The 26,696-nt window shown below is 32.2% G+C and overlaps 5 protein-coding genes across 11 annotated transcripts; 2 read left to right on the forward strand and 3 right to left on the reverse strand.

Moving 5' to 3' along the window:
- Positions 1–809: 809 nt before the first annotated feature.
- Positions 810–3,051, forward strand: LOC122858331 (peroxiredoxin-like). 2 transcript variants are annotated; one of them, XM_044161155.1, is made up of 3 exons: positions 810–1,115; positions 1,180–1,394; positions 1,861–2,390. In XM_044161155.1, the coding sequence occupies exons 2-3, from the start codon at positions 1,192–1,194 to the stop codon at positions 2,321–2,323; spliced, it is 666 nt and encodes a 221-aa protein (XP_044017090.1). In that variant the 5' UTR covers positions 810–1,115; positions 1,180–1,191; the 3' UTR covers positions 2,324–2,390. The 2 variants fall into 2 exon arrangements, with proteins under 2 accessions (XP_044017090.1, XP_044017088.1); XM_044161153.1 differs by having other exon boundaries at positions 811–1,079; positions 1,861–3,051.
- Positions 3,052–3,942: 891 nt separating this feature from the next.
- On the forward strand, positions 3,943–6,799 carry LOC122858330 (arylsulfatase B-like). The gene is made up of 7 exons (XM_044161152.1): positions 3,943–4,187; positions 4,593–4,752; positions 4,826–5,052; positions 5,123–5,369; positions 5,440–5,597; positions 5,659–6,258; positions 6,318–6,799. The coding sequence occupies exons 1-7, from the start codon at positions 4,065–4,067 to the stop codon at positions 6,555–6,557; spliced, it is 1,755 nt and encodes a 584-aa protein (XP_044017087.1). The 5' UTR covers positions 3,943–4,064; the 3' UTR covers positions 6,558–6,799.
- On the reverse strand, positions 6,725–16,518 carry LOC122858328. Of its 4 annotated transcripts, none has more exons than XM_044161148.1 (6): positions 15,814–16,518; positions 14,937–15,258; positions 8,328–14,486; positions 7,888–8,251; positions 7,313–7,537; positions 6,725–7,224 (listed from the first exon to the last, which is right to left on the reverse strand). In XM_044161148.1, the coding sequence occupies exons 1-6, from the start codon at positions 15,882–15,884 to the stop codon at positions 6,971–6,973; spliced, it is 7,395 nt and encodes a 2,464-aa protein (XP_044017083.1). In that variant the 5' UTR covers positions 15,885–16,518; the 3' UTR covers positions 6,725–6,970. The 4 variants fall into 4 exon arrangements, with proteins under 4 accessions (XP_044017083.1, XP_044017084.1, XP_044017085.1 ...); XM_044161149.1 differs by having other exon boundaries at positions 6,833–7,224; positions 15,944–16,518; XM_044161150.1 differs by lacking the exon at positions 15,814–16,518 and adding an exon at positions 15,539–15,645 and having other exon boundaries at positions 6,833–7,224.
- A 278-nt stretch (positions 16,519–16,796) lies between these two features.
- On the reverse strand, positions 16,797–23,361 carry LOC122858332 (ATP-binding cassette sub-family G member 1-like). Of its 3 annotated transcripts, none has more exons than XM_044161156.1 (6): positions 22,985–23,361; positions 20,389–20,726; positions 20,095–20,212; positions 19,475–19,670; positions 18,224–19,240; positions 16,797–17,561 (listed from the first exon to the last, which is right to left on the reverse strand). In XM_044161156.1, the coding sequence occupies exons 2-6, from the start codon at positions 20,609–20,611 to the stop codon at positions 17,217–17,219; spliced, it is 1,899 nt and encodes a 632-aa protein (XP_044017091.1). In that variant the 5' UTR covers positions 20,612–20,726; positions 22,985–23,361; the 3' UTR covers positions 16,797–17,216. The 3 variants fall into 3 exon arrangements, with proteins under 3 accessions (XP_044017091.1, XP_044017092.1, XP_044017093.1); XM_044161157.1 differs by lacking the exon at positions 22,985–23,361 and adding an exon at positions 22,062–22,862 and having other exon boundaries at positions 16,938–17,561; XM_044161158.1 differs by lacking the exon at positions 22,985–23,361 and adding an exon at positions 20,894–21,686 and having other exon boundaries at positions 16,938–17,561.
- LOC122858334 (BLOC-1-related complex subunit 7) lies at positions 23,355–26,102 on the reverse strand. The gene is made up of 2 exons (XM_044161160.1): positions 25,735–26,102; positions 23,355–23,570 (listed from the first exon to the last, which is right to left on the reverse strand). Exons 1-2 carry the CDS (start codon positions 25,870–25,872, stop codon positions 23,391–23,393), a joined length of 318 nt encoding a protein of 105 aa, XP_044017095.1. The 5' UTR covers positions 25,873–26,102; the 3' UTR covers positions 23,355–23,390.
- Positions 26,103–26,696: the final 594 nt, after the last annotated feature.

The following is a 26,696-nucleotide window of genomic DNA, read 5'->3' on the forward strand; positions in this document are numbered from 1 at the left end:
GTTTACATGTCACTATGTCAGTATGTAAGGCCATTTTCATCATGATATAAATACGCGTTTATTATAGATCAGCGCAAATGATGCTTTTGTTTATTTAATTCATTAATTCGGATTTTCATGATGTATTTTTTAATTAATTTATTATAACGAAAATATTTGGAAGTGCCTTTTACAATTGATGATCTTTGACAAGACGCTATGCTACCAGTAATTTACGAAATTACTAATACGAAATGTTTGAAGAGCGTAGGACTGAAAAATTACAAGTAAATTACTGGTAAACATTCACCACAAAGATTACTGGTAAACTACTGGTAGATTACTGGTAAAAGTTTACCACAAAGATTATCGGAAAATTCTTGGTAGTTTACCAGTAATCAAACAATCAATCAACAAATAGTAATTTTTCTTATTTTTTTTTATTTTGTGGATTGTTAAAAGTGGTCATTGTTAGTTTTTAATTTTTCAATAAATGGCGATACAATACAAAAAAAATAAATGCGCAGTGTATTTTTAAAAAATAGTAGGGATAAGATAGGTTCCATAACTCAGCACCCGTATTCACAGGGGCAAATTTTATACAATTTAGGGCTTTTTTTTGCTACTGATGGTGCTTGTCAAATTTTTTTTATATAGATTTCACATACAAAAGCTTCACAAGCGCCGCCAGTGGAAGAAAAAAGCTCTCAATTGTAATGCCCTGTGAATACGGGTGCTGAGAGATCACGTGGGTTTTATATCCGTTTTGTCTTGTTTTATACGTTTTATCTATGGATAATTGTAAACAACTCGGAAACTCACAATATGCCCATCCCTGACTCTAGTCCTCTTGCTGCTCACGGAGCTTAAGAATTGTTAAGAAATTAAGAATCGTCTGGAATTGTCAATCGGGTTGTGTAAAGTGTAAACTGTAAAGCCGTGGCAACATTGATTTCAGTAGTAAAAACTCAACGTTTGTTTGATATTTTCAGAATAAGTATATGAAGTCAATGCCTTATATTTAAAATATATTCAAGATAATTGGTCTAGAAAAAATGTCTCGATTTTTGAGAAGCTTTCGTACCCAAGTTAGAAGCGCAGTAAGATAAACAATTCCAATATGACTATACTCAATAGTTCAGTATTATAAAACAATAGTTATGTCAGGAATATTATAACCATGTCATTGATTTCCATCAGGTGTGTTTGTCAATGCCAGAAACTTATTCATCATCAGGCACCAAAAAAGTTTTCAAATTTTCTACTAACTCGAAATTACTCGCCAGCCATCCTCAAGTTCAGAAACCAGCACCACATTTTTCTGGGACTGCTGTTGTTAATGGGGAATTTAAAGATATACAGCTATTAGATTACCGTGGCAACTATATTGTTTTGCTGTTTTATCCTCTTGATTTGTAAGTATAATTTTCTGAAGTATAAGTGTTTTCATTTAGTTGATAACGCACATGCGCCTCTCTGCTATCATACACTCTTGCATTGTCTCTCTTTTTTTGGCATGTAAATAATTCCACCGTCCAAATATAAGAATTTCTTTAAATTTATACAGTATGTGATTGACATACTGATGAATCTTTTCGTGAAATAATATATTATTTTAAAGACCTTTTTTTTTTATAATAATTAATTAAAGTTGCCCCAAAAACTCAGGGCCCCAGGAACCCTCTTTGCTCTTAGTAATTCAGCATATTTCTGCTAAGTTTTCTGCTAATTTTAGCTCCATAAAATTTAACTATTTAAAAATGTTAATTCTCAAAAAACAAATATGCATCAACATTTTTCTAATACCAATTATTTATTTCAATTCTTCATTATAATAAAATTCTAATACTGTAAAACGAAATTTTGTTTTTTTTTTTTCAGCACCTTTGTCTGCCCGACTGAATTGCTGGCTTTCAGTGCAAAAATAGAGGAATTCAAAGCTCTCAATGCTGTCGTTATCGGTGTTTCAACAGATTCTCATTTCAGTCATTTAGCATGGATCAACACCTGCAAAAAACAAGGTGGGCTTGGTGGAGACCTTGGATATCCACTTTTGAGCGATTTCAACAAGAAAATCGCTGAGGATTACGGTGTTCTTTTAGCTGACTCAGGCGTTGCTCTTCGAGGTCTCTTCATCATCGACAAAGAAGGAATTTTACGGCAATTTAGTGTTAATGATTTGCCCGTTGGAAGAAGTGCTGAAGAAACAATTCGCCTAATTAAAGCATTTCAATTTTTTGAGAAACATGGTGAAGTTTGTCCCGCTGATTGGCAGCCTAATACAAAAACAATTAAACCCAATCCAAAAGATAGTAAAATATACTTTGAATCAGTTAATCAATGAATGTGAAAGAAAAAAATCGAATAATCAAGATATAAAAATGATTGAAATTTATAACTTTTATATTTTTTCAACGTTCAAAATATCAACTTTCTAGTTTATAAAATAATATTTTATAAATTACTCATGATCGTTCTTTTTTTTTTTGTTTATATCTAAAAATTTCTAGTTAATAAGACTTTTAATTTCAGAAGAAATACATGGTACCGATATTTTATAAAACTTTATGAAACAAAAAACTGAACCTCATAAATATTTCGAAATCATCTCTAATAGTATTCTTGCTGAGGAGAAGCTCAGCGGCAAAGTAACGAAAGGTCTATATTAGGCTCACACGAAAGTCCTCAAAAAACTATATCACCTACATTGTGGACTTTTTTCTAGAAATAATAGTTTTTGAGAAAAAAAATCGAATATCCGATGTTCCTTTTTTAATTTTAGTTTTTTTTTTTTATTCACATATTTACAGAAAAAAAAACCACAAAGTGGGTAATAGATTTTTTTGAGGATTATATTGAGCCTAATACAATGTCGTTATTTCAGTTTTACTTTTTGGGCCGTTTGCCGGAGAAATATCCATTTTTTTTTTTCAATTTCAGTTTTTTTTTTTTTTTTCTCAAAAACATAATTCATTCATAGAAAAAGGATAAGATTCACGTAAAAACAAATTTTTATTTTGTATCTATGTTTGTTCTTGTTTTAAGGGAGCCTGCCTTAAAATCCATGCGCCCCAAACTAAAAAATTGAAGGAATGTCGTTACGTCCAGCACTTTCGTAATACTCCCAAAATTATTAAAGTTTTTTCACTTGATAAAATTTTTCCAGACACGGAAAGCAATTTTAACGCTTGCAAGCGTTCAAATTTAAATTGTTAGTTCAATATTAATCTAGTTCAAACTGTAAAGTCAACAAATAAAAAAAAAAAACTATAATGTGTAACTGTAAGGTTTTCGTACATGAGTTTAATTTTTGTATTTTATTGATGTACGTATTAATGTTTCCTCGTTCAAGAATTTCAATATTGCTACACTAAGTTGAAATGACACAACAAACTGTGTGATTCACGAAAAAATGTTCTTGATAAAATATAATACAATACATAAATCGTAACTTTAAGAGCGTCACAAACATCATTAGTCACCTAGATGCTAATTGGTATGAAGGATAAGGTCTTGTATGAATTAATTGAAATTCACCTTAAATCTACAATAATTTGTTTTAATTCGTGTTTTTAATAATCTTGATATATTAACTAAAAAACCCTCTTTCAACATACGCTACGTCGGATACGAGTTTTTTTCTATTCTAAGGCAAGGAAGCGATGAATAAAGTAATTGGTATCTTGACTTGAGATCACTTGACCTCAGTAACTTGCTCATACATCAGCTTAATTATTATAAAGACTCATGAATAGGATTAATAAGTTCCGACCTAAGATCTTTGGTAATGTTGGGTGCTTCTTCCGGACTAGGGCGAATGCAAAAAAAATACTTTTATTAAGTTTAATTTTAGAAAATAAATGTTCTTATAATTAATTTTATCTTTTTTTAAAAAAAGGCAAGCAATAATAATAATAATAATGCGCATGCTTGATCACTTCTATTGTCTTTCGTTGAGTATATAAGCTCGGCACAACTTTTAAGTCTCTCAGTGTGCCCGATCGCTCAAATCTCGACGTTGCCCTTGATTTTAGGTTTGGCTGATAATTTTTCTCAGTCAACATTAATATATTTTTTTAATAACTATGAGAGTTAATCGGATTCTTTGTTCACACTGTGTACTGTTTTTATTATTATTGTGCCTCAAATTCATCAATGGGCAATATCAGGCCTCACCACATATCATTGTCTTCATGGTTGACGATTTGGTATTATGATTTCATTTATTAAACAAAAAAAAAAGTTCAGGTAACAGTAGATTATTATAAGTTCAACATAAGTGATGTTTCATTAAAGCATTAGCCTATAATAAAAAAGTCAGAAGTTTTACAATATTTATATTTATATGTATTATATATATATATTTATTTACTCTTATTTTATATAGAAAGTTTGATACAAAAATACTTATCTAAATTTTTTATATTAAATTATAATTTTTATATCTGTTGTTTATAATTAAATTATAAACATACCAGAAATAAAGTTTTGAATATTCAAGTTATTGTTAGGTTCGAAAAATATTAAATTATTAAGCTAGCGTTATCAAGTAGGTTTGTTCTTGGATCGTGATTATCGTCTATCGCGGCAACACTAATTGTTTTATTATACAGGGATGGAATGATGTTGGTTTCCATGGATCCAATCAAATACCAACTCCTAATATTGACGCATTGGCTTACAATGGAATAATTTTGAATCGACACTATGTTCAGCCATCTTGCACACCAACAAGAGCTGCCTTCTTCAGTGGCAAATATCCTCTTCGTATGGGTAAACCAAACTGCAGAGTATGTCAAAATGTTTCAGTTTTATTTTAAATTCATAAAAAATGTATAATCATTAGGCATGCAAGGACAAGGTATCATGGGTGGTGAAACTCGGGGTTTGCCTTTGGGGGTCAGACTTCTCCCAGAATATCTCCGAGACTATGGATACTCCACTCGTCTTGTTGGAAAATGGCATTTGGGTTTTCACACTCGACTTCACACACCACTTAATAGAGGATTTGATTCGTTCTTTGGCTATTACAATAGCTATATATCGTATTACGACTACCGATATTCTCAAGGAGTAAGATCATTATTATGTTTATATTGAAAAACCTAGATATATATTTTTTAAGCTTCAATCAAATGAATAGAACATGTCCGGATTTGATCTTCATCGAGGGGACTCTCCGGCACATGGAACACCAAATCAGTATGTGACAGAACTCCTGACGAATGAAGCACTCAAAATAATCGACAATCATGATGTTAATCATCCTCTTTATCTTCAACTGAATCATCTCGGAGTTCACGCCCCTCTAGAAAAATCAAGCCGGACCAGTAATTATAATGACGACAAGTTCGAGCACATTGCCGATAAATCTCGAAAAACTTATGCCGGTAAATTATATATGATCCATATTTGGTTTTTTTCAATCAATTCAATGTCAACATGTTCTGATTATTTTAGAAATGGTTGTGGAAATTGATGAATCTCTTGGTCAAATTGTGTCAGCTTTAGGCGATAGAGGAATGCTGAAAAACAGTATAATTTTATTTATGACTGACAATGGTGCACCCACCATTGGAAAATTCCGTAACTGGGGATCAAATTGGCCATTAAGAGGGGCAAGTACCAAACAAATTTAATTTTTCGAAATTTCTTATTAACTTCAATGATATTTTTCAGACTAAGTATACACTTTATGAGGGTGGATTGAGAGGTGTTGCAGCAATATGGTCACCACGACTCCAGCGACCGGCCAAAGTTTCTAATAATTTAATGCACGTGACAGATTGGCTTCCAACTCTTTTTTCAGCAGCTGGCGGAAATGTCCAAGAGCTGGGAGAAATTGACGGTATTGATCACTGGCAACATCTTAGCAACGACGAAAAAGCACCCCGCCACAAAATACTTCTTAATATTGACGAAGTTTCGAAAACCGAAGCAGCTATCAACAAACGCTACAAACTTGTGAGAGGCGTATATCAACAAGGATATTATGACTCTTATTACGGTGACAGTGGAAAAGACTTCTACATTGGCGAATATAATTATACTTTGGTGCATAGAAGCTCCGTCGCAACAGCAATCAGTGCTCATTTAGGTGATCCTATGACACAACCCAGCGTTATGACTCATCTTCGGGAAGAAGCAACTGTCTTATGCAATAATTTGTTACATAGATCATCACGTAGTAGATCTCCATGTGAAAATGATACTGAGTGCCTTTTTGATATTGTCAATGATCCTTGTGAAGAGAGAAACGTTGCAAAACAATATCCAAAGGTATACTTGCATACTTAACTTTTAATAAATAGAATCAATTTTTAATATTTCTATTGCAGGAAATGAGGGAGCTGGATTTAATGCTTCTATCTTATGGAAATCTGTTAGTCCATCAACCAAAAAAAACTATTATTGATTGGTCAGCTGATCCAAAAAGACGAAATGATACTTGGGAACCATGGCTACACCCTAGCTACTTTGAAGACCAGTATGGGTATAATAAAGCTGAAGCGATTACAGTTAGCATGTTTATTTATTACGTAGTCTTTGTAATCTCTCATTTCTACGCATTAATTTAATTATTTTTTCTGAATTTGAATTTAAAACAATTGAGAATCTTAATGCAATAACACGTTGAGAGTTCTGAGCCAAAGATAACGCGACGTGGGTTTGGTGCAAAATATAAAAAAGTTTAAATTGGAATAAAAAAAAATATACAGTCATGTATAGAATAAAAGAATCTACATTTTTTTTTCGAATAAATTTTTTTTTATGATCATCATCTATTGTATTACAAATAAAAACTTTTTTTTTTATATATCATAACTTTTTTAAAAATTGATAGATCAACTTGCAAAAAACAAGAGTTGGCACATTAAAGACGAGCCAACCTATGACTTGCTATTCGTCGATTATTCTTTGGGTCACCAAGACTGATTATTTTTCATTTATATGAGAGTATATCTCTTTCTTAATGATAAGCCGTATGTTGCTAGAACCCATATCTATTATCGTAAGATTTCTTCATCCACGGGGACATATCACGTCTCACGAATCCAGATGGCTTTGTCACTTTCATCGTAAAAAAGTGTCTGTCACATCCAAAGCAGTTCTGCACTATAATGCAGTAGCTTCCTTCATCAGATGGTTGAGCTCGTTCCAAGCGAATCATAACGTAATCATTATGAATTTCGTGATGCAGACGTCGATCATACATAATGTTTCGTCGTTCTCTCAATACAATCACTGAAAATACAATTATTGATATTATTATTATTATTATTAAAGGCGTGACGTCATTGATTTTTTCTTAAGCAAATACTTTATGGTTTACCTTTTGGTGTCGGTATTCCGGACATTTGAAATGATATTCTCATACAGCCATTAATGGCAATCGCAATTTCTTTGATAAGTGGTCGACAAACGAATGTCGCTGGTTTCATACTATTCCTACTCATTTCAAATAGAGATCGCGAAAAGTTTTTATATCCATAAGTATTCATCAGGCCATCCATATCCGTTCTAGTTCGACGTATTAGGAATCCGTATTCATGGCTCTCTAAAAAGTAAGATCAATAAAATAAGATCTAAAAGTAGGATTGTTTTATTCAACATAAAAAAAAACAATATATTGTTTTGAATTGAGGTATATATCATTTTATTTTAGCAAATTTTTCTTTAAATCAAAAGAGAACCATTCAGCGTGCCCAGAAAAAGTAGTCAAACTACTAAAAAGTAGTCTGAACTACTCTTACATATTACTAAGAGACTTCACGACCTGGACAACAATTTTTAGCTGAAAATTTCTATATGTGAAAGAGCTTCGTAAAGGAAGAGTACGATCCCGGGATCAACCGATAAAAAAACAAATATCAATTACATTATTTACACGAATTATTATTGACTTACTTTTAACTATATTTATATGTGTTTGTACGGCTGCTACTCGTGAATAAAGAGAAGTAACCTTCAATGTTGCTTCAGTGGATGCTAGTCCGTACATATTTCTTGCCCAACAGGAGTATTCTCCAGAATCTTGGGGGCGAACTGAATATATTTCGAGTGTAACAACACCATTGACTATGTTGACTACGTGATTGCTGCTGTATAGTGACAATCTATTACCATCTTTGAACCAGAAAACTTCAGGATTCGGATCAGCAAATACAGTGCACGTAAGTTTAACCCAAGAGGTTTCAATAGTCATTTTATTTTGGAGACTTATAAAAAATTTTGGTTTTCCTCCCTTGGAATTCAGTCTGTTAATTGGAAACTACAAAATGAAAATAATTGAATTACCAAAAATCACTAACTTCTTCAAAAAAAAAATTAATATGATATAAACTCACACAATTCGATGTCGAAAGATAATTGAATGATCGAGCATATCTTTTGGAGGAGCTTGGAAGTTGACCAAGAAAGTAAGGCAGTTGTGAGTATTGTGATGTCTTCTTCAAACAAAGTTTAGAAGGTGATGATTCCAATTCAATCTGGTCAAAGTAGTGAGATAGATCGAGAAGTTTCGTAAATGACTGGTTTCTTTGTGTGTATATTCCGTAATTTAAAAATCGACGACTATTATTCAGCTGATCATATCGATTCACTGGTCTTACACTGAATTGTTCATACGGATATTGTGATATCGAAGGTGTAATTTCTCTGATTATCCTGAACCCTTTTCGACTTCTTAGATCCGTATTCGTTCTATTGATCCGTTTGTAATTTGAACTCACGGCTTGGTTAACTAATTCGAAACGATTCACTTGTATAGGTAATCGTTTTTCGAAGACTGTAAGAATTGTGCTTCTTTGCTTTGGTATCGATGCTAAATTTTTCATTGACATCACACATAAAAATGAAGATGGCTTTTTCCAAGATCGCGCACACTTATGTGTGTCTATTACCGGGACATTCTGTTGATTTTCATTTTCTACAACTTCCCAAGAGTCTAACATATTTGACTCGAGAGTTGGAAGAGACCATTTACTATTGATTTTCTCAATCCCAGGATATTTTGTACATAGTGGGTTTATTTTATTTTCTTGTGTGTCGTTTTCTATGCACATTTTCATAGATTCAATAAAATTTTTTTCTTTTTGTCCATTTCTCTTTTCAATATTAGCAAGTAAGAAAACTGATTCAATTCTCGGCTCTATTCCTACTTTATTCTTACTATCAGAGTAAATAGTTGAGATAAATTTGGTTTGATCATCTAGACTTTTTTCTTCTCTCACAGACGCTTGCACGCCTACAGTATCCATACTGAGTTTAATGTCATTTATTAAACATAAAACAACATCATCTCCGTTTTCTTCGACTTCATCGATTTTTTGTAAGTCACATAGATTATCTTGTGCTTTATTTGCAAAATTTTCATTTTCGCATGGCACAGTGTTTTTTTCAATTTTTTTCGTAGAATGTTCAAGTTGTTTATCTTGCTGATATTTATGTGTATCTATTGCACGAACAATATGTTGATTTTCAATTTCTACATCTTTCCCGACTTTTGATGCTTCATCGTCTTGTATTGAAATGTGCCATTTGTTATCACTTTTCTCGGAACCATGATTTTTTTGACCTGTCTCATTTTGGGTTTGTCCCTCCGTGTCGTTTGCTACGCGTATTTTTTCAGTTTCGAATGAATCCATACCTTTCTGTGAATTTTCTTTCCTAATATTGGTAAGTGAAAAACCTAGACCATTTTCCGAGTGTCTTTCTAGTTCATTCTCACTCTTATAGTCGATAAATAAAATAGTTCCGCTTCGATCATCTAATAATTCTTCCTCGAGCAGAGGACCATGTATCTCCACAGTATGTATTTTGAGTTCGATGTCATCGATTATGCAAAAAAGATCATCATCTGCATTCATGTAATCCGTATCTCTATTAAAAATTTGATTGTCCCCTTCTCTTTCTAATTCAGTATTTTCTGTGTACGAATTCAGACGTAAGTATTCATTGTACAGTTGTTCTCTATTTTCTTCAACTTCCTCGATTTGTTGGAAGTCACAGAGATTATCTTGTGCTTCATTTTCGGAATTTAGATTTTCACATGGCACAGTATTTTTTTCAATTTTTTCCGTAGAATGTGTAAGACTTTCTTGTTCATTTTCATGTGTGTCTGTCGCTCGAACATGATGTTGATTTTTATTATTAACATATGTCCCGTCGTCTGATGCCTTATCTTCTTGTATTGGAAGGTGCTTCTCGTTTCTAATTTCTTCGAACCCATGATTTTTTTCAGCTAGCTTGTTTTCTTTTTCTTCTTCCGTGTCGTTTGCTATGCATATTTTTTCATCGTCGAATAAATCCAAACTTTTCTGGACATTTTCATTTCCAATATCGGTAAGTAGAACACCTGGACCATTTTCTGTCTGTTTTTCTGTTTGATTTTCAATATCGTGGTTGATGGATAAAATAATTCTTTTTTGATCAGTCAATCTATTTTCTTCTACAATAGGACCCTGCATATCTACAGTATCCTCATTAGATTCGATGTCATTGGTTGTACATAAGACATCATCATCTGCATTTGTACGATCCGTTTCTCTATTGAAAATTTGAGTGTCCTCCTCTCTTTTATCTTCCGGAGTTTTTGTGTATGAATTTGGATATAAGTATTCATCGTATAGTTTTTCTCCATCTCTCTCAACGTTCGTGTAGTTCGTTATGTCTATTTTTTCTTTTTCGGATAAATCCATACCTTTTTTTGAATTTTCGTTGCTGATATCGGTAAATGAAAAACCTGGACAGATTTCCGAATTTTTTTCTAGTTCATTCTCACTCTTATGGTCGATAGATGAAATAATTCCGCTTCGATCATCTAATAATTCTTTTTCGATCAGAGGACCTTGTGTTTCTACAGTATTAATTTTGAGTTCGATTTCATCGATTTTGTATAAAACATCATCTGCATTTGTATAATCCGTGTCTCTATTAAAAATTTGATTGTCCCCTTTTCTTTCTAATTCAGTATCATCTGTGTATAAATTAAAATCTGAGTATTCATTGTATAGTTTCTCTCCATTTTCCTCGACTTCATCTATTTTTTGGAAGTCACATAGATTATCTTGTGCTTTATTTGCGAAATTTCGATTTTCACATGGCACAGTATTTTTTTCAATTTTTTCCGTAGAATGTTCGAGAATTTCTTCGTGCTTATTTTTATGTGGGTCTTCCGCTCGAACATAATGTTGATTTCCAATTTCTGCTTCTTTCCCGACATCTTTTTCTAGTATTGAAATGTTCCGTTTGTTATCGCTAGCCTCCAACCCGTGATTTTTTTGACCTATATAATTTTGTTTTTCTTCTTTCATGTCGTCTGCTGTGCATATTTTCTCAGTTCCAACTACATCTATGTCTTCTCGTATATTTTCTGTTTTAATATCGGAAAGTGAAAAACCTGGATTAATTTCTGTGTGTCTTTTTAGTTCATTCAGACCTTCCGTCCCTACACTATCGAAATTAAGTTCAATGTCATCGATTATACACGAATTATCATCGTCAGTAATTTTTCCAATTGTTTTCGTAGAATGTTCAAGGCTTTCATCTTGCTCATTTTTGTATGTGTCTATTGCTCGAACATGATGACTTTCCTTGTTTTTTTTTTCGTCTTTTGTGTCATTCTTTATGCATATATTTTCAGTTCCGAATGAATCCATAACTTTCTGTGAATTTTCTTCCCTGATATCGAGAAGGGAAAAATCTGGACCAATTTCCGTGCGTCTTTCTAGTTCATTCTCACTATCATGGTCAATAGATAAAACTCCGCTTTGATCATTCAATATTTTTTTTTCTAAAAGAGGACCCTGCATTTCTACAGTATCTATATTGAGTTCGATGTCGTCATTACCTGCTTTAGTATAATCCGTATCTCTCTCGAAAATTTGAGTTTCCTCTTCTTTTTCTAATTCCGTAGTTTTTGCGTATTGATTTGTATGTATAGTTGATTCATTGCATAGTTTTTCTTTACTTTTCTCGACCTCATCGATTATTCGGTAGTCACATAGAATATCTTGTACTCCATAGACAAGATTTTGATTTTCACATGGCACACCAATTTTTTCACCTATTTCCGTAGAATTTTCAAGTCTTTCTTTTCGCTTATTTTCATATGTGTTTGTTTCTTGAACATGATGTTCATTTTCAATTTCCGCATCTTCCCAGACTTCTGATGCTTCGTTTCTTATATATGTGTCCCCTTCTCTCTCTAATTGAGTTGTTATCGTGTGTAAATATGAATGTAAGTCATTAGATAGTCTTTCTCTATTTTCTGAGGCTTGTTCAGTTTTTCGGAAGTCACATATACTCTCTACTGCTTTATTGTCAAGATTTTCATAATTACATCGACTGACTATGCCCTCTGTATGTTCTTGATAATGTGGCGTTATCGATTGATTTGAATTTTTCTGAAACAATTCTTCTTCACTTCGATAAATTTGAACACCAATTTTTTGAATCGTTATTTTCCTCTGTTCCTCATCTGTACACTCATCGTCATTCTTTGCTCCATTATCCCTGCTACATTTCCTATTCTGACTCTTTTTTTCCGATCCTTCATTCGGCTTGTTGTCGTCATCTTTGTCTTTTTCTTCTGAATTCTCGTTATAATTGAGAGATTCATCACTGAAAGTCTTTAACATAAGTTTTACAGAAGGAACAGTTGTTACGTTCTCCCCCGAGATCAACTTCGTTATTTCATCCGTCACTATCGCTTCTACCTGTCCGTCCGTAGTTTGCACTAAATCGTGAATAATGTGTTGATTATTGCAGGATAACTTTATACAAATTTTATCCTTAACTTCTTTCTTCTGAGTATTTGGTTCTTCTGATATTTCATGGGTTTTTGAAATTTTTTCTCGTGTAAAAATATTACTTATTCCAACGAGAAGAATTGAGTTTTTCACAGTACCCATACAATTGGATGCTTGACATGTATATGTGCCGAGACTACAGTCATTATCATTCGTTGGTGTGATTTTTTGGATCACTCCTTGTTGTAATTCAACGTTACCGTTAAACCATTGAAGTGTTGGAGAAGGAACACCTTTAATTTTACACTCTAAATTAATTTGTCCTGCTTCAGTACATATGACTTTAAGGTTTTCTAAAAATTCTGGTTTTTTATAATGCTTCGGTATAATTAGTTTTAAATAACATGATGTTTCATTGTAGCCATAATCGTTTCCAACGACACATCTCCAGTTTGCATCATCAATGATTTTTAACTTTTCTATTTCGAGGTGATGTTCTCCATATTTTCCTTCAACAGAGCGATAGTCTACACTGCTAACAATTAAATTATCGTTTCTATACCAGTGTAATGTATCCCTAAACGAAATATCAACCTGAACTGTAAATCTAAATTTCGAATTAATCTCAGCTTTCACATTTTCTAGACCTCTTCGAAAGTACGGAATATTCGCATTCTTTGAAAAAGATAAATCTGTTTTCCTCAAATAATTTTTGATAGTTTCAATGGTTAGTTCAGCTGTACTTTTGACTTCTCCCATGCAATTTCTTGCGACACAACAATATGACCCTAACGGACTGGTAGTGGTTATGCAGTAGATATCATCTCGTTTCAGTTCTTGATCGTTTCTGTACCATTTTAGTGTTGGAGTCGGAATTCCGACTACTTTACATTCAAATGAGACTATTCCTTTCTTAGATATTATTACTTTCAAAGGCTCTTTGAATTTCGGGTAACTGTAACTTTTTGGTATAAGTATTGTAAGATCATACGACATTATGTGGGTCATGTTTTCTCCACGTTCAGCTACACATTTCCATAGACCTTCATCATTAGCGTCTATTTCTGTAATTTTAACAGAAAAACTCCCCTCTTCTTCCATTATTTGATATTTTTCCGAAGAGCTTACTCGTCCTTGTCTGTTAAACCAATATAATTTTGACTCTGGCAAAAAATTTATTTCACAAGTTAACGCAATGCAATCTCCTATTATACAATTTTTTTTTTTCAAAATATTTGACAACATTGGAGCTCTGGTCAATGAAGTTTGAAAATTCCGTACTCCCAATGAGATTTCCATAGACTTCGATGTTATTATGTGCGCTTTTGACAAAGAACTTGCTATTCCCATACAATTAACCGCTTTACAACTATAATACCCCAGTAGTGTAGTGTCATTCGTTCTTGTAGTCAGTGCAAAGATGTCTCCGGCCGTGATCTCTTCTCCATCTTTAAACCACTGTAGAAGTGGCGTCGGTACACCGAAAACTTGGCATTCTAGTAAAACTGTTCCTGCTTCCGTTATCAGCACTTGTACATTATTTATGAAATTCGGTAGTTGATAAATTTTTGGAATTATTACACTCAGAAAAAAACTGCACGTAGAGTTTCCATAAGAATTTTCTGCAAGGCAGGTCCATTGCCCTTCATCATGAGCTATCACCGGCATTATATCGATAGATTGAAAATTCCCTTTATCAATCATAAAGAATCGACCACCCATTTGAATACGCTTGTTTTCCCTGAACCATGTTACCTTAGAACCAGAACAATAAAAATAAAGCTTAATTATATTATGATTATAAATCCATCTTGAGTGTCATTGAGCCTATATACAATTGCAATTTATACTAATTCCTTTATGTAACCAATTTTTATAAGATATTTTTGAAAAAAACGTCGGATGCCTAGGTGATTGAATCATAGAACAAAAGAATTGACCGGCTTTAAAAAAAAATTGTAAAAATATCACTGGCTGAATTAAAAATTGATACAAATGAGACAAGACGAGACAAAAAAGTGTTGCCTTATACGAGAAAAAATCAAGACAAGAAGCAATAGTTTTCTCGTAGATCGAGACGGCATCACTAGAAATTTTGTATTTATCCTAAATGTTATTTTCGATCAATTAAACAAACATTTTCTATAGATTAACCTCAGTGTTACTAATATAATTTTTTATTGAATGGACAAAAATTTAACAAACCTTGAGCATCGTGGAACTTCTGATGTCTGTGGATAACCGCATTCGTGAGCCAACCTTAACTCTAACGTCTGTCAAGGGTTCAGCGAAAAATGGAAGGTCATTTCGTTTCAGTTCATCCGGAGAAGCATTAATGCTTATATTTTGATCTAACGCTTCATTGTGAGTAGAAGCCATTTTTTTATATTTTCCATCTTTGTTCGTAGCCAAACCAAGTTTGTTGCTATTTGATTTTCTCTTTGAATTCTGCAAAGCTAGTTGAATGATTTTCTTAGCTGAATTCACATTGTAACGCTCTGTTGGTATAAGCTGATTGTTTTGTACGCTGAAATTACAAAACTAGGCTTAGTATATAATTTTTTAGTTAGCTTCAGCTCACTTAGAAATAATTGATTCATAGACACATGTGAAATTGAATTCTATACATTTTTTATTTTATAAATTATTATGATTTGATACGCTGTACGTTGTAGTAACCGATCAAGCGATATGTATTAAGTTAATGCTTAAACAAATAACTGCCAAACTTGTAAACGACTACTATCGCTGTCGAAACAATCGTGCAATTTCTCGTTTATATAGACTAGATAAAACTTAACAGATACCTGATTTACTGACAAAATAATTTTTCCATTATCAATGCTTTTTATTCATTATCAATCCCATTTTGCAAATTATTTGTTTAAGTCTGTTGCAGAAACCATAAAATATGGTTCACGAAATTTCTTAGTAAACAGAAACTATAAATATTCAAAAGTATGTGTTAAATTTGGCTCTTTTCAGAATACAACTTTACATTCGCTTGATCGTATAAATCTATTTTGATAACAAAAGTCACTGAGCCTATAAATAACTCATTTGATTGTATTGAAGGCCATACTTGCTTATTGATGAATCTAAACGTTGTTGCTGATTTTTACTATCAGCACATTTACAGCAATGACTACCCATTATTTACTTTGCGATTTAACACCAACCCACAATAATAGAGTATAAAAAAATATAATTACTTGTATTTACGCAAGCATTGTCGTATTAATAAATAGGCATAGTTTGTACAGTTTGTGAGTGATACGTAAAAAGTAGAGCAAGATCCGACATTGAAGCTGATTATGAATATGTAATATTACCAAAAAGATAAAATAATAAAACTAAAAAAAAAAAAAATTAATAAATTTTGACTTTTATTTTTATTTTAACCCAGTTTTCTTGGGAATGAGTGCACTAGCTTATTCGCAGATGAATTTTATCACTAAACATCTTCACTACACTTGTCTTGAGTAACCACGGAGCTCGTGCTCATTTTTACAAGATAGTTACTATAATTCGATGAAAATCCGCAGATCTCATTGAATTCGATTCTGCGTCAGAACTAGAAATGATTTCGTGATGAAAATAGAAAACAACATGTTGACTAGAGGCCTTCGCAATGCATTTCGTATTTGTTTTTTCCCCTCAGCTGTTTTTGTGTTGATATCATTCATATATTTCATTGGGAGCTAATTTTTAACTTGTCATCTCGAACGAAAATTCAATGAACGAGTATAAAAAGGTTGAATTGTCTAAATATATTCGCGAGATACAAAATGAAGGTACCTGCGTAGAAGTTGCCGAGACTTGGACCATGATCAAGCTTTTGCCAAATGATGGCATCTAATGCTTGCCAGCTGATTTTATGCCATTTATAGGACATGCCTTGGTGGAAAAAAGAGAAGTAGTTTTATTTCAACCTGACTGTACCTGACTCGACGCATACACGCATATAGTGATATAAACTTTTAAATTCAAAAAAATAAATAAATAAACTGAAACTGAAAACAACTAATAATCAGTGAATATGTAGTGCATAAAAAAAAAAATTAATTAACAGGATAAGAAAATATTTATTTAACATAAATTAGACCTCATTTTATTCAATATCAAATATTATTTCGTATAAATTGATTCAAAATAATACATGAATTATAATAATTTATTTATTAACGACTGTGTAAACAAATCATTATTTACAATTAATAATCATTGATCGAAATATCGTAGATCAGTAAAACGACAATTTATTCAAAAATTGCAAGTAGTCCAAATCATGAATTTGAACTTTTTTATTTAATTATCAAAAGATTATATAAAAATTTTGGTTTTATTCTTGTATACACATTACAAATTTTTAGATGTAATAATAATATTAATAATAATAATAATAATAATAATAATAATAAGATTGCAAGTTGTGTCACGTCTTGATTATGCAATATAACTTCCTAAGGAAACTGAACTATATTTCTATCTGCGGTTTAATTTACACCACAGAGCACTTGCTGTCAACAAATGCATGAGAACCCCAACGCCAATTATAAGTACTAAGTTGTTAACGACATTAGTTTGGTCGATTTCCATTTCTTCCAGGAATTTGACTGGTTGAGCATAATGACAATACTGATCGCTTTCGCCACAAGCAAGCTTATCTCTTCCAAAACCATATACAGTAAAAATCAAACTATGAAATCCAGCTCTAAAATAAGAAATGTGAAAAATCCAACGGAAACCGACTGGTGTGTCCATATAACGTATGCAAAAACCGAAGACAGAGAATAAAACCGCAATTACTGGGCCAGCAAACACGGCGATCTGAAATTTAGAAGAATGCTTATCATTATATTGTAACAATATATTGTAAAGTTACACAAACAGCTATTATGGATCCATTATAGTTAAGGGGAAAAAATGAGGTCAACATGGAATCGAAAGTTTTTTTGCAAGAACTTGATAAGAATAAGAAGTTCATAAAAATTCATAAAAGTATTTCTGGTGGTTTATTACATTCTCCTAGTCTCAATTGATCAATCCGAAAAAAAAAACAAAAATTTAGAATCAATAGGAAAAATATTAAATACATTTTAGTACGTAGTACATTTTGGTATTCGATCCTGTTCTGATTGACTGTAATTTCATTTTTGTACTCAGCATGATTTAATGAAATGATAAATATAAATAAATAAATATAAGTTATGTAAAAACTTTTTAGAAAGAGAAAAAAAATTTTGCACATTTTTTTATAAGATTTTATAAATTTAGAGATTTTCATTGGACTTTAAAAATAAAAAAATTAAAACAATAGATTACATCTCACTTAAAAATGAAATTATGAAACGCGTGCCGTATAGGCGGGCCTTATCAGTTTCATTTTATGAAATTCGCGCCTGTACCATCAAAATTACGAACTTCGGAAAAAATAAGAGGATGACTTCTGTTATCAAATGTCCAATAGCAATAATTAAAAAACAATTTACCTTCACAGGAGTTGTAGCACCGATGAAGAAGCCCCATGCCTGGGCTGTAAGACTTGCAGCTATGCTGACTACCATAAAATATACTATCCGATGTGTCTCCATAGGTTGTGTTGTGAGCCAGTAACTTACTGCCAAATATGTTGCAGCACAAGCAGCTTGGAAAGGTATTTCGACCAGTAACAAGCTTATATAGTACGGAGCTAGCTTATACCATTGATTGAAATGCTCTCTTTTCAAAATTTGCATTTCTAATGGAAAAGCAAGTGTCACTGCCATTTTACCCGTGTACACGATCAGTAATAATGATCCATAAAGGTAAACATAATTAGCCAGAACACCATTAGCTCGGAGTCCACTTCCCATATATAAGTATCCAAAAATAATACCAATCATCAAATGACAAAAAAGGCGAACGATGAGTAAATTATTGTCTCGTCTCAGGGACATAAGATGGCGTTTATAAAGTAAATAACATTGTGCTAAAAAACCAGCAGGTGCTGGAGGCTCATTTATAGAAGTATTTATCGTTTTATTTTCGCTAGTAGTTGTCTTTCGATCTGTCCAAATTTTTTCGGCTGCTATTGTCAATTTGTCAATTCCAACTCCATAGTCACCGATTGCGACTTCAATCAAAATATCTGCTGGGTTGTGGTATGGAGGACAATTTACGCCTACCGATGTCAAGTGAGGCAACAAGGATGTTATTGAACCGCGATAAATGCAATGACCATCAGCTACTGCGTAGAGTGAATCAAACATTTCAAACAGAAGAGCACTTGGTTGGTGAATGGTACAGATAACAGTACGTCCTTCAGCAGACAATTTTTTCAACAAAGCAATACAAGAACTACACGATGCTGAGTCGAGACCAGTTGTAGGCTCATCCAAAAATAACACTGAAGGATTGCTCAGAAGTTCAAACGCAATGTCCAATCTTTTTTTCTGTCCACCGGACAAACGACCGCATAGTGTATTGAAACAATGGTTCAGACCAAGCATTTCCAAGAGATTCAAAACCTGTAAAACATTTAATAATCACATGTTTACAAGTCAGTTCTGATACGGCGTGTTGCTAAGGTGAGGAAGTATATATCGAGTACAAGTGAGCTACTGATGATTTGGATTCGAGAATTTTCCCTTGAAACCTATATTTTTCCTTCCCCATAATTATATATACTCGGGATATACTCGATATATAATTTTTCTAATTTATACCGAAAATGAAAAAAATATTCAAGATGAAATCCTTACTTGTGAATGTTTTAGTGTTGTACTTATCGTGTAACCTAGTTTTAGATTAGCAGCGAGAGTCATTGCTTCTCCCACCGTCAATTTCGTTCTTGGCAACGAGTCTTGCAAAATATAGGAAGAAGTTTTTTTCCATTTTTCACTGTATGGCATACGCCGTTTTCCATTCACATAAACTTCACCCAAAACTCCTCGAACCCTGTAAAAAGAAAAAATCTGTACATAGAGAAATTTTTCCTTCAATTTCACGTGACAATACCGTAAAAACTGGTATGAACTACACTCTGGTATATAATACATGACTTTTGCCTTTTATGTAAGGGGTTATCCAAGTCAAGATAGAGTGATACCATGGCTACATTGTGGGAAATTTCAACTAAAAAATGCTATAATGTTTGAGTAAAAATTACTATAGTGATTTGTAATTTTTACTTCTACGTTAGCTATCCTTGGCTAAAATTTCTCGCAGTGTACAAAATGTAGTCGACTACACGACTACTATAACTTCGAAAGTTTTCTCTGAGGAAAGGATTTTTAAATTCTTTTTAAAATAATTTTTCTCTTCACAAGGATTTTTAAATTTAAATTCACTCTTTTGATTTTATTTTTATTTATATACTTACGTGAACCCAGCCAAGACGTTTAACAGCGTTGATTTGCCTGCACCAGAAGGGCCCATTATTGCCGTCAATTCTCCAGCACGAAATTCTCCACTAATGCTATGAAGGATTTCTTTGACTTCTGAAAAGTAAATGTATATGTATAGTTGAATAAACGAAATAAGCCACGCTAAAATTAAGGAGTCTTTTGAGATGATGTTAGTGATCTGTATTATATCTGTCTGTTAAATAAATATTATATTTTCAATTTTTATTTGCTCCACTTCCACAACCAGGCTCTTGTTGTAAGGATCTTACTTGGCTTAACTGTTTTGAAACTCCATTGTTTAATTTGATATCGAATATTGTTGAAAGAGAGATCAATTTCCGGACGTTTGGGAAATTCATACATTTTCTGCACCACATATTTTTGTACCGTCGTTTCAGGTTTTATGTCGACATCATTCATACAGCTTTGGCTGTCGCTAAATGCCGTACGTAGTGGAGCAAGGTACGAAGACTTATGAGATCGATCCATCATTTACAACAAAGTTTTTTCAATATCTCCGATAATTTCACAGAGTAGTTCAGCTTATTGAAATATAAAGCGATCTTTGTGATATATAAAGCCTTACTTGTGTCTATTGAATAAATTCCTGTAACAAAAACAGAAGATATCAGTTGAAGTTGAAAATCTGTATTATATGTATGAGGAACATTATTTATTAATATATTTTGATAATGAAATTATTCTAACTATTATTATAATTATTATTAAGGAATAAATTAAATAGACATATTATTTATACACAGCTGATCTCACATATGAGGAAACCTGTATGTGTTGAGCTATTCCGAATGCATCCGAATTCCCACTCTTGTCATTGCCTAAAGCTTCCAAAGACTAAGACAGAAAGATTGTCTGCACCGTTTGATTAAATATATGAAAACTATCTTATATATGAGCATCTTTTAAGCCTAATACAAATTCTTTGTCGATTATAACTCGGAATATCGTGGTCCGAAAAAACGAAAAAATGACGCCCGAAATAACTCGTGATAAAATTGAAATGGCCACTTCTAAAAATGCTTTCTTTTCTCGCTACAGCAAAAGTTTTCAAAGCACAAAAAAAAAAACATTAAAAATTTTAAAAAAGTTACTAATATTTCGACGGCGTGGACTATATAAAGCAAGTCAGAGTAACTAGTTTATAAATTTATTCATGTTTCCAAGCATGACCATGAAAATATCTGTATATTAAGTATTATAGGTCTAAGTTCAAGAAAGTAATCTTACGTATGTGTATATTTTGTTGTCTTACGGATAAGCTACTTTATGCTCAGCATTATAGAATAAGAATAATTTTTTCAGAGGTCACGTACTCATTGCCCTTAAACTTAAAAATAACTTATATTTAGAATGTAAATTTGTTTTAACAAATTTTTATAAGTTTTTTTCTTTATAGGACTGATTTGGTTCGTAAATTTTTTTCAGATAAGGAACCTAGCTTCAGCAACGAGACTAAATAGTTCGAATTATAAACGTCCTTCATAATAAAAAATATTATAAAAAATATATAATGAACACATCAATTCTTGGAGAGTGAACTTTTACAGTTATCACTTGATGAAGATACTCTTCACTTTCAGGTCATAGAACTTGACCATGATATCAGAACACTTGCGAATCTCTAAACATTGGTTTCGAATTTTTTCGTTGTTTTTAGTTAAAAAAATATTTGTTTTGTATTTCAGTGTATAAAAATAAACATAAGGACAGTTTCTAAAATGTCAGAATGAGCAATTTCGATTTTTTTGAGGAATAGAAAAAACTGTTTTTCTCTATTATATAATTGCATTCAAGTTCCATTAATATTTGTCATATTGCACTTTGATACTTTTCAAAAACGACCTTGAAATACTCAAGACTGCGTGAATAAATAGCGATTGTTTAATAAAAGAAATAATGTTTATAAAAACAATCATCTTACGTTATCTGCTGTCGAAAAAACTATGAGAAATTTTATTCTCATTTCTATCTATAGTACACGCGAGTTAATGATGTTAAAGCCACTAGCCAAATAGTGTCTAAAAAACTGAAATAATTGGCATGTTATCACGTTTTTTGGTGAACTATATATATATATGTTATACGATGATAGCTGTGCAACAAGCTTTATCTGATACAAAATTTTTTGTAAAAAGGCATGGAATACTTTGTGAGAGGCACTTGTATACTGTAATCTCAGAAAACAGTTGAATTAATCGCTGGCTCATGCGCGGTGTATGTTTTCTTTTCATTCAAACGTTGACTAACTATTATGTAGGAATTGTAATTCTTTTTTGTCTCACTATTTTATATGATATTTTTTTTTATAATAAATTACACCAATCAAATTTCATCCGTTATTCACAAACCTCGTGAAAAAAAGCCAAACGATAACAATAAAACCAAGCGAATGGATATTGAATAAATGAATAAATATTGACGATAACTGTTGACGATTTTGCCTGACATTTTAGATTAAATAAAAAAGCTGAATGCTAAAGCTGATAATGTTTATATAGTTTTAGGAAAAATTCAGGAATTTTTTGTACTATCCCAATCAACTATGGTTGATTAAAGTTCGAAAAATTGTTTAATTGATGCTTTCTTTAGCCAGTTTTTTACTGCGCAGACTGTGCAGATTTACAAATACGCATGTGCAGATAATAGCTTTCTTTGTCAGGGGTCCGTTCATACAGATTGATGATTAGAAATATTAAAAGAAAAAAAAAAAATTAATTTTAAAACGTTATTTTATTATTTTGATAATATTAAATACATTGTTACCTATATATATTATTTATTATATTAAGTTTTACTATTTTAATTTTTAAAAAACTTTCTATTGTAGAGAAATTTTGACTTTACCTCCATGTACGCTGCCGTTGTCAATAGAATAGTATCGCCAACTTAGAACAGAAAAGCCCCGAGAACTATCCCCGTAAATTCCCAAATTTTAATTTATTTTATAGGTCAAATTTTCTAAGATGCGAATATCGTTAATAATAATTTTTAACAAAAAATAATTAAAGAAAAGCATATTTTTTTTGTTTTTTTATTAAGATTCGGTTCCATGCTGCACTCAAATTTTGACATCTGGATTGGCCAAGGTATCCTTACTCAAACCAATGGACTCGGATCAAACTTGATCTCTTTAGATCTGACTAGACCAAACTTGATCTGTGCTCAGATAAAATCTTATCTGACCAGATCAAACTATATCTAACCAGATCAAAAACCAGGGTATAGTCGGAGTTTTTTTTCACATACAACATTAACGCTGCATCGCACGAACTTGCTCGGTGACATCTTCAAGCTTGGCTAAACTTCTGTCTATAGCGTTTATTTGTAATTCCAAATGAGAACTGATAAGTCCGATTCTTCTGAGATCGATTGCGGAATTTTCTGTTCCATGTTCTAGCTCACCGAAACTTTTTGCTGATTTCATTAAAATCTGCAAAAAGATAATTATAAGAGTTATGTGGAGATTTCTCAGTAAAAATTCTTTGTCGAATTCAAGGCATAAAATTCTCATGAATAAAACTTACTGTTTAGAAAAAAAAAAAAAATTGAATGAAGACAAAAAACGAATTGTTTGAAGAAAAAATAATGACTTATTAAAAAAAAAAAATTTTCGATTTCATAGATTTTAGAATTATTCCAAATATTAAATACATTAGTTTAAGCTAAAAAAGTCTAATTTTGAATCACTCATATACTTCAATTGAAACTAATGAAGAAATTGAATAAAGTCGTTTTTCGTCGGAGAAACACTAGAAAAACACCGAAGAAAAAATAAAGATTTTAAAGTATAAGCTTTTTTTCCACACTGATGCTTCCGGCAGATGATTGAGATACGTAAGAAAACATCTGTATTCTCTTCATGCTTTCAAAGCAAAAAATTATAAGGAAAAATTATCGATGTTAAAGCAGTTGATCACATTATTTTTTGAATCGATTCTTAATTGTTCTAATAATTTTCCCTACTCGAAATTCAGATTTGAGGTCTTCGATAAAATTTCAATTATGGATAATATCGTAAAATCAACAGTAAAATTTACAGAAGGCTTTTGTAATTCATCTGGTATACTTGGTGGAAATAATTAGCAGATGAAAACTAGAGTGGCCACTCACTGTATATTTTACCTAAGTTTACAGAAATTTTTAGTAATGTTTTTTTTTTCTCAAAAAAATGAATGACGAATAGATGGACGTCGGTGGTAACTTGATGAAACTTAGAAAAAATAAGTAGCCTTGTGGTCTAGAGGTCAAGACTTTTGCCCAGTAAGGTTCAGGTTCGATTCCCGGCGGGGGAACTTCTTATTTTTTCTAAGTTTCTGGTTTTTTTTTTTTTTTTCAAAACAATTTCAGTAAAACTTTTCTTAAAGAAACATGCATCTTATTTTTTAGATAATCGTAGTCGTGTATACAGTTGCTATTCATAGTGATAAATTGTGAAAGGAACACTAACGCAAAAACTGTACGACATTATTAAAGTTGAAAGTAAATCACATCGGTGGACGAAGTTTGGGCCTCAGAAGGTGTGCATCTACATATGGTTATAAAAAATATTTTCCGTGCCCCTCTGTTCAAAATCTAGTAGGATTTTTTTTTTACAGCGGTCGACCTCCATAAATACCACCTCCAGAAATTGCCCGTTCCATTTTTCTCCCTTTCCATGCTCAAACTGGCTTGCGCAAAAACCGTATTTCACGGCGGATTTCCACCTCTCTTAGCTCCCCTAACTCCCCTTCTTAATTAGTTCTAATCAAGAAGGGGTAAAAAAAAGAAAGGACATCTAGTAGAGGTGGAAACCCGCCATGAAATAATACACCTAGTTGACCTAGTCACTATACTGGCAGGTTCTTGGTAGTATGTGTGTATGTAGTCGATCTGGATAAACACACGCATACTACCATAGCATGACGAATGAAAGAAAGAGAATGCCTGCTAATGATAGAAAATTTTGATTCTAACAATTGAGTATCTTTATCTTTAAAAATCTGTATTGTAAAGAAATACAAACTGATAGTAAATTAAGCGAAATCTTATAGTCTTTTTTAACTACAGAAGAAAATATGTGTTCAGTCCCTATACCTACGTGTTAAAGTTGTCAACTGGGCGACAAAATTTTGAAAAGAATCAAAAAAATAAATAATTACTCTGGCAATTATATTGGACCAATATAGTTGAAAATTCTATTTACTTTAAACCTTAAAGAACTTCCTTTCTACAGAAGAAAAAAAGACCTGAAGTTAGCTAAAAATAAAAGATATTCGAATAGTTCAAGGTCATTTCAAAAAGATCTATGTACTCATAAGACGATTCGGGCAGTTACAATTTTGCTTACAATTATTTATATATTATACACAGTTTATATAACTGTAGACATAAAAATGGGTAGATCTTCTTAATATATTAGGTTTTGGCTGAACTATTCTTAACAAGATTCAGTTGAGTCATCATTTACTAAACTTATGTTTTTTCTACAATGTCATTCAGTTTTGGCACAGTATTTTTTTTTTTTTTTTTTATTTAGTGAACGAAATTATAAAGAATCGACTTTTGATGAAAATACCCAGTCTCAAAATAAGTAAAAATGTAAATATAAGACATACTTCACTACTTTTTGAGCCTCGCTGTATTTGTCTTGATAGAGATGAAATGTTGTTGACATTAACTTGTACTTTGTCTGCAAGACGTAGTTTTGACTCTACGAACAAACTTCTAGCGCTAGTACTCGAAGCTGATGTCATCGTTTGAATACAAAATGACAAGAACAGCCGTCGTTTAATCAATTATGTTTATCCTATAACTACTGATAAAATACGATCAGGTCGAATGTACTTTAGTAAATTTTATAACGTAATGCCACGATTTGTGCTGAACTATGTACGTTATGTATACATATGTCAGAGAAAGTTACCCCAAGAAAGAGTGTTCAATCAGTGTTGGGTAAATATGATACCGGTGTATCATACACTGTATGATACAGTATAATAAATCTTCACTTACGTGTTTTATAAGGAGGGCAATCTATGACGTCACATTGCGTATTAGCATAGGGAGCAGCACCTGTATTCACAGGGCATTATAACAGGTGCTTTCTTTTGTGTATTTATTTTTTTTCCTGTTTATTTGCTGCAGTCCAAGTCACAGGGCAAATTTTTTACAATTTAGGGCTTTTTTTGCCGGTGATGACGCTTGCAAAATTTTTTTTATATAGATTTCACATACAAAAGCTCCACAAGCGCCGCCAGTGAAGGAAAAAAGCCCTAAATTGTACTGCTGTGAATTGGACTGCAGAAGCCTATATTTGAATAAAAATAAGTATATAGGAAATGAATGTATATTTTTATGTAAATTCGATGTAATAACCTTTGTTCATAACAACAAATAAATTTGACAATTAGACATGGCATATGGCATGTGGATATAATTGTGTGAGTGAGCTTTCGAAATTGGCCGAGTGCCCCACTTTTGTTATATGCGCGCGTCGTTCTGCTTTATACACGACAAGGAAAACGATAGGGTCTGCACCGTGCCCTCCTACGAAAAAATCGAGCCTTGCTAGCAATAC

This window comes from Aphidius gifuensis, linkage group LG5, assembly GCF_014905175.1.
Source record: "Aphidius gifuensis isolate YNYX2018 linkage group LG5, ASM1490517v1, whole genome shotgun sequence".
Taxonomy (NCBI): domain Eukaryota; kingdom Metazoa; phylum Arthropoda; class Insecta; order Hymenoptera; family Braconidae; genus Aphidius; species Aphidius gifuensis.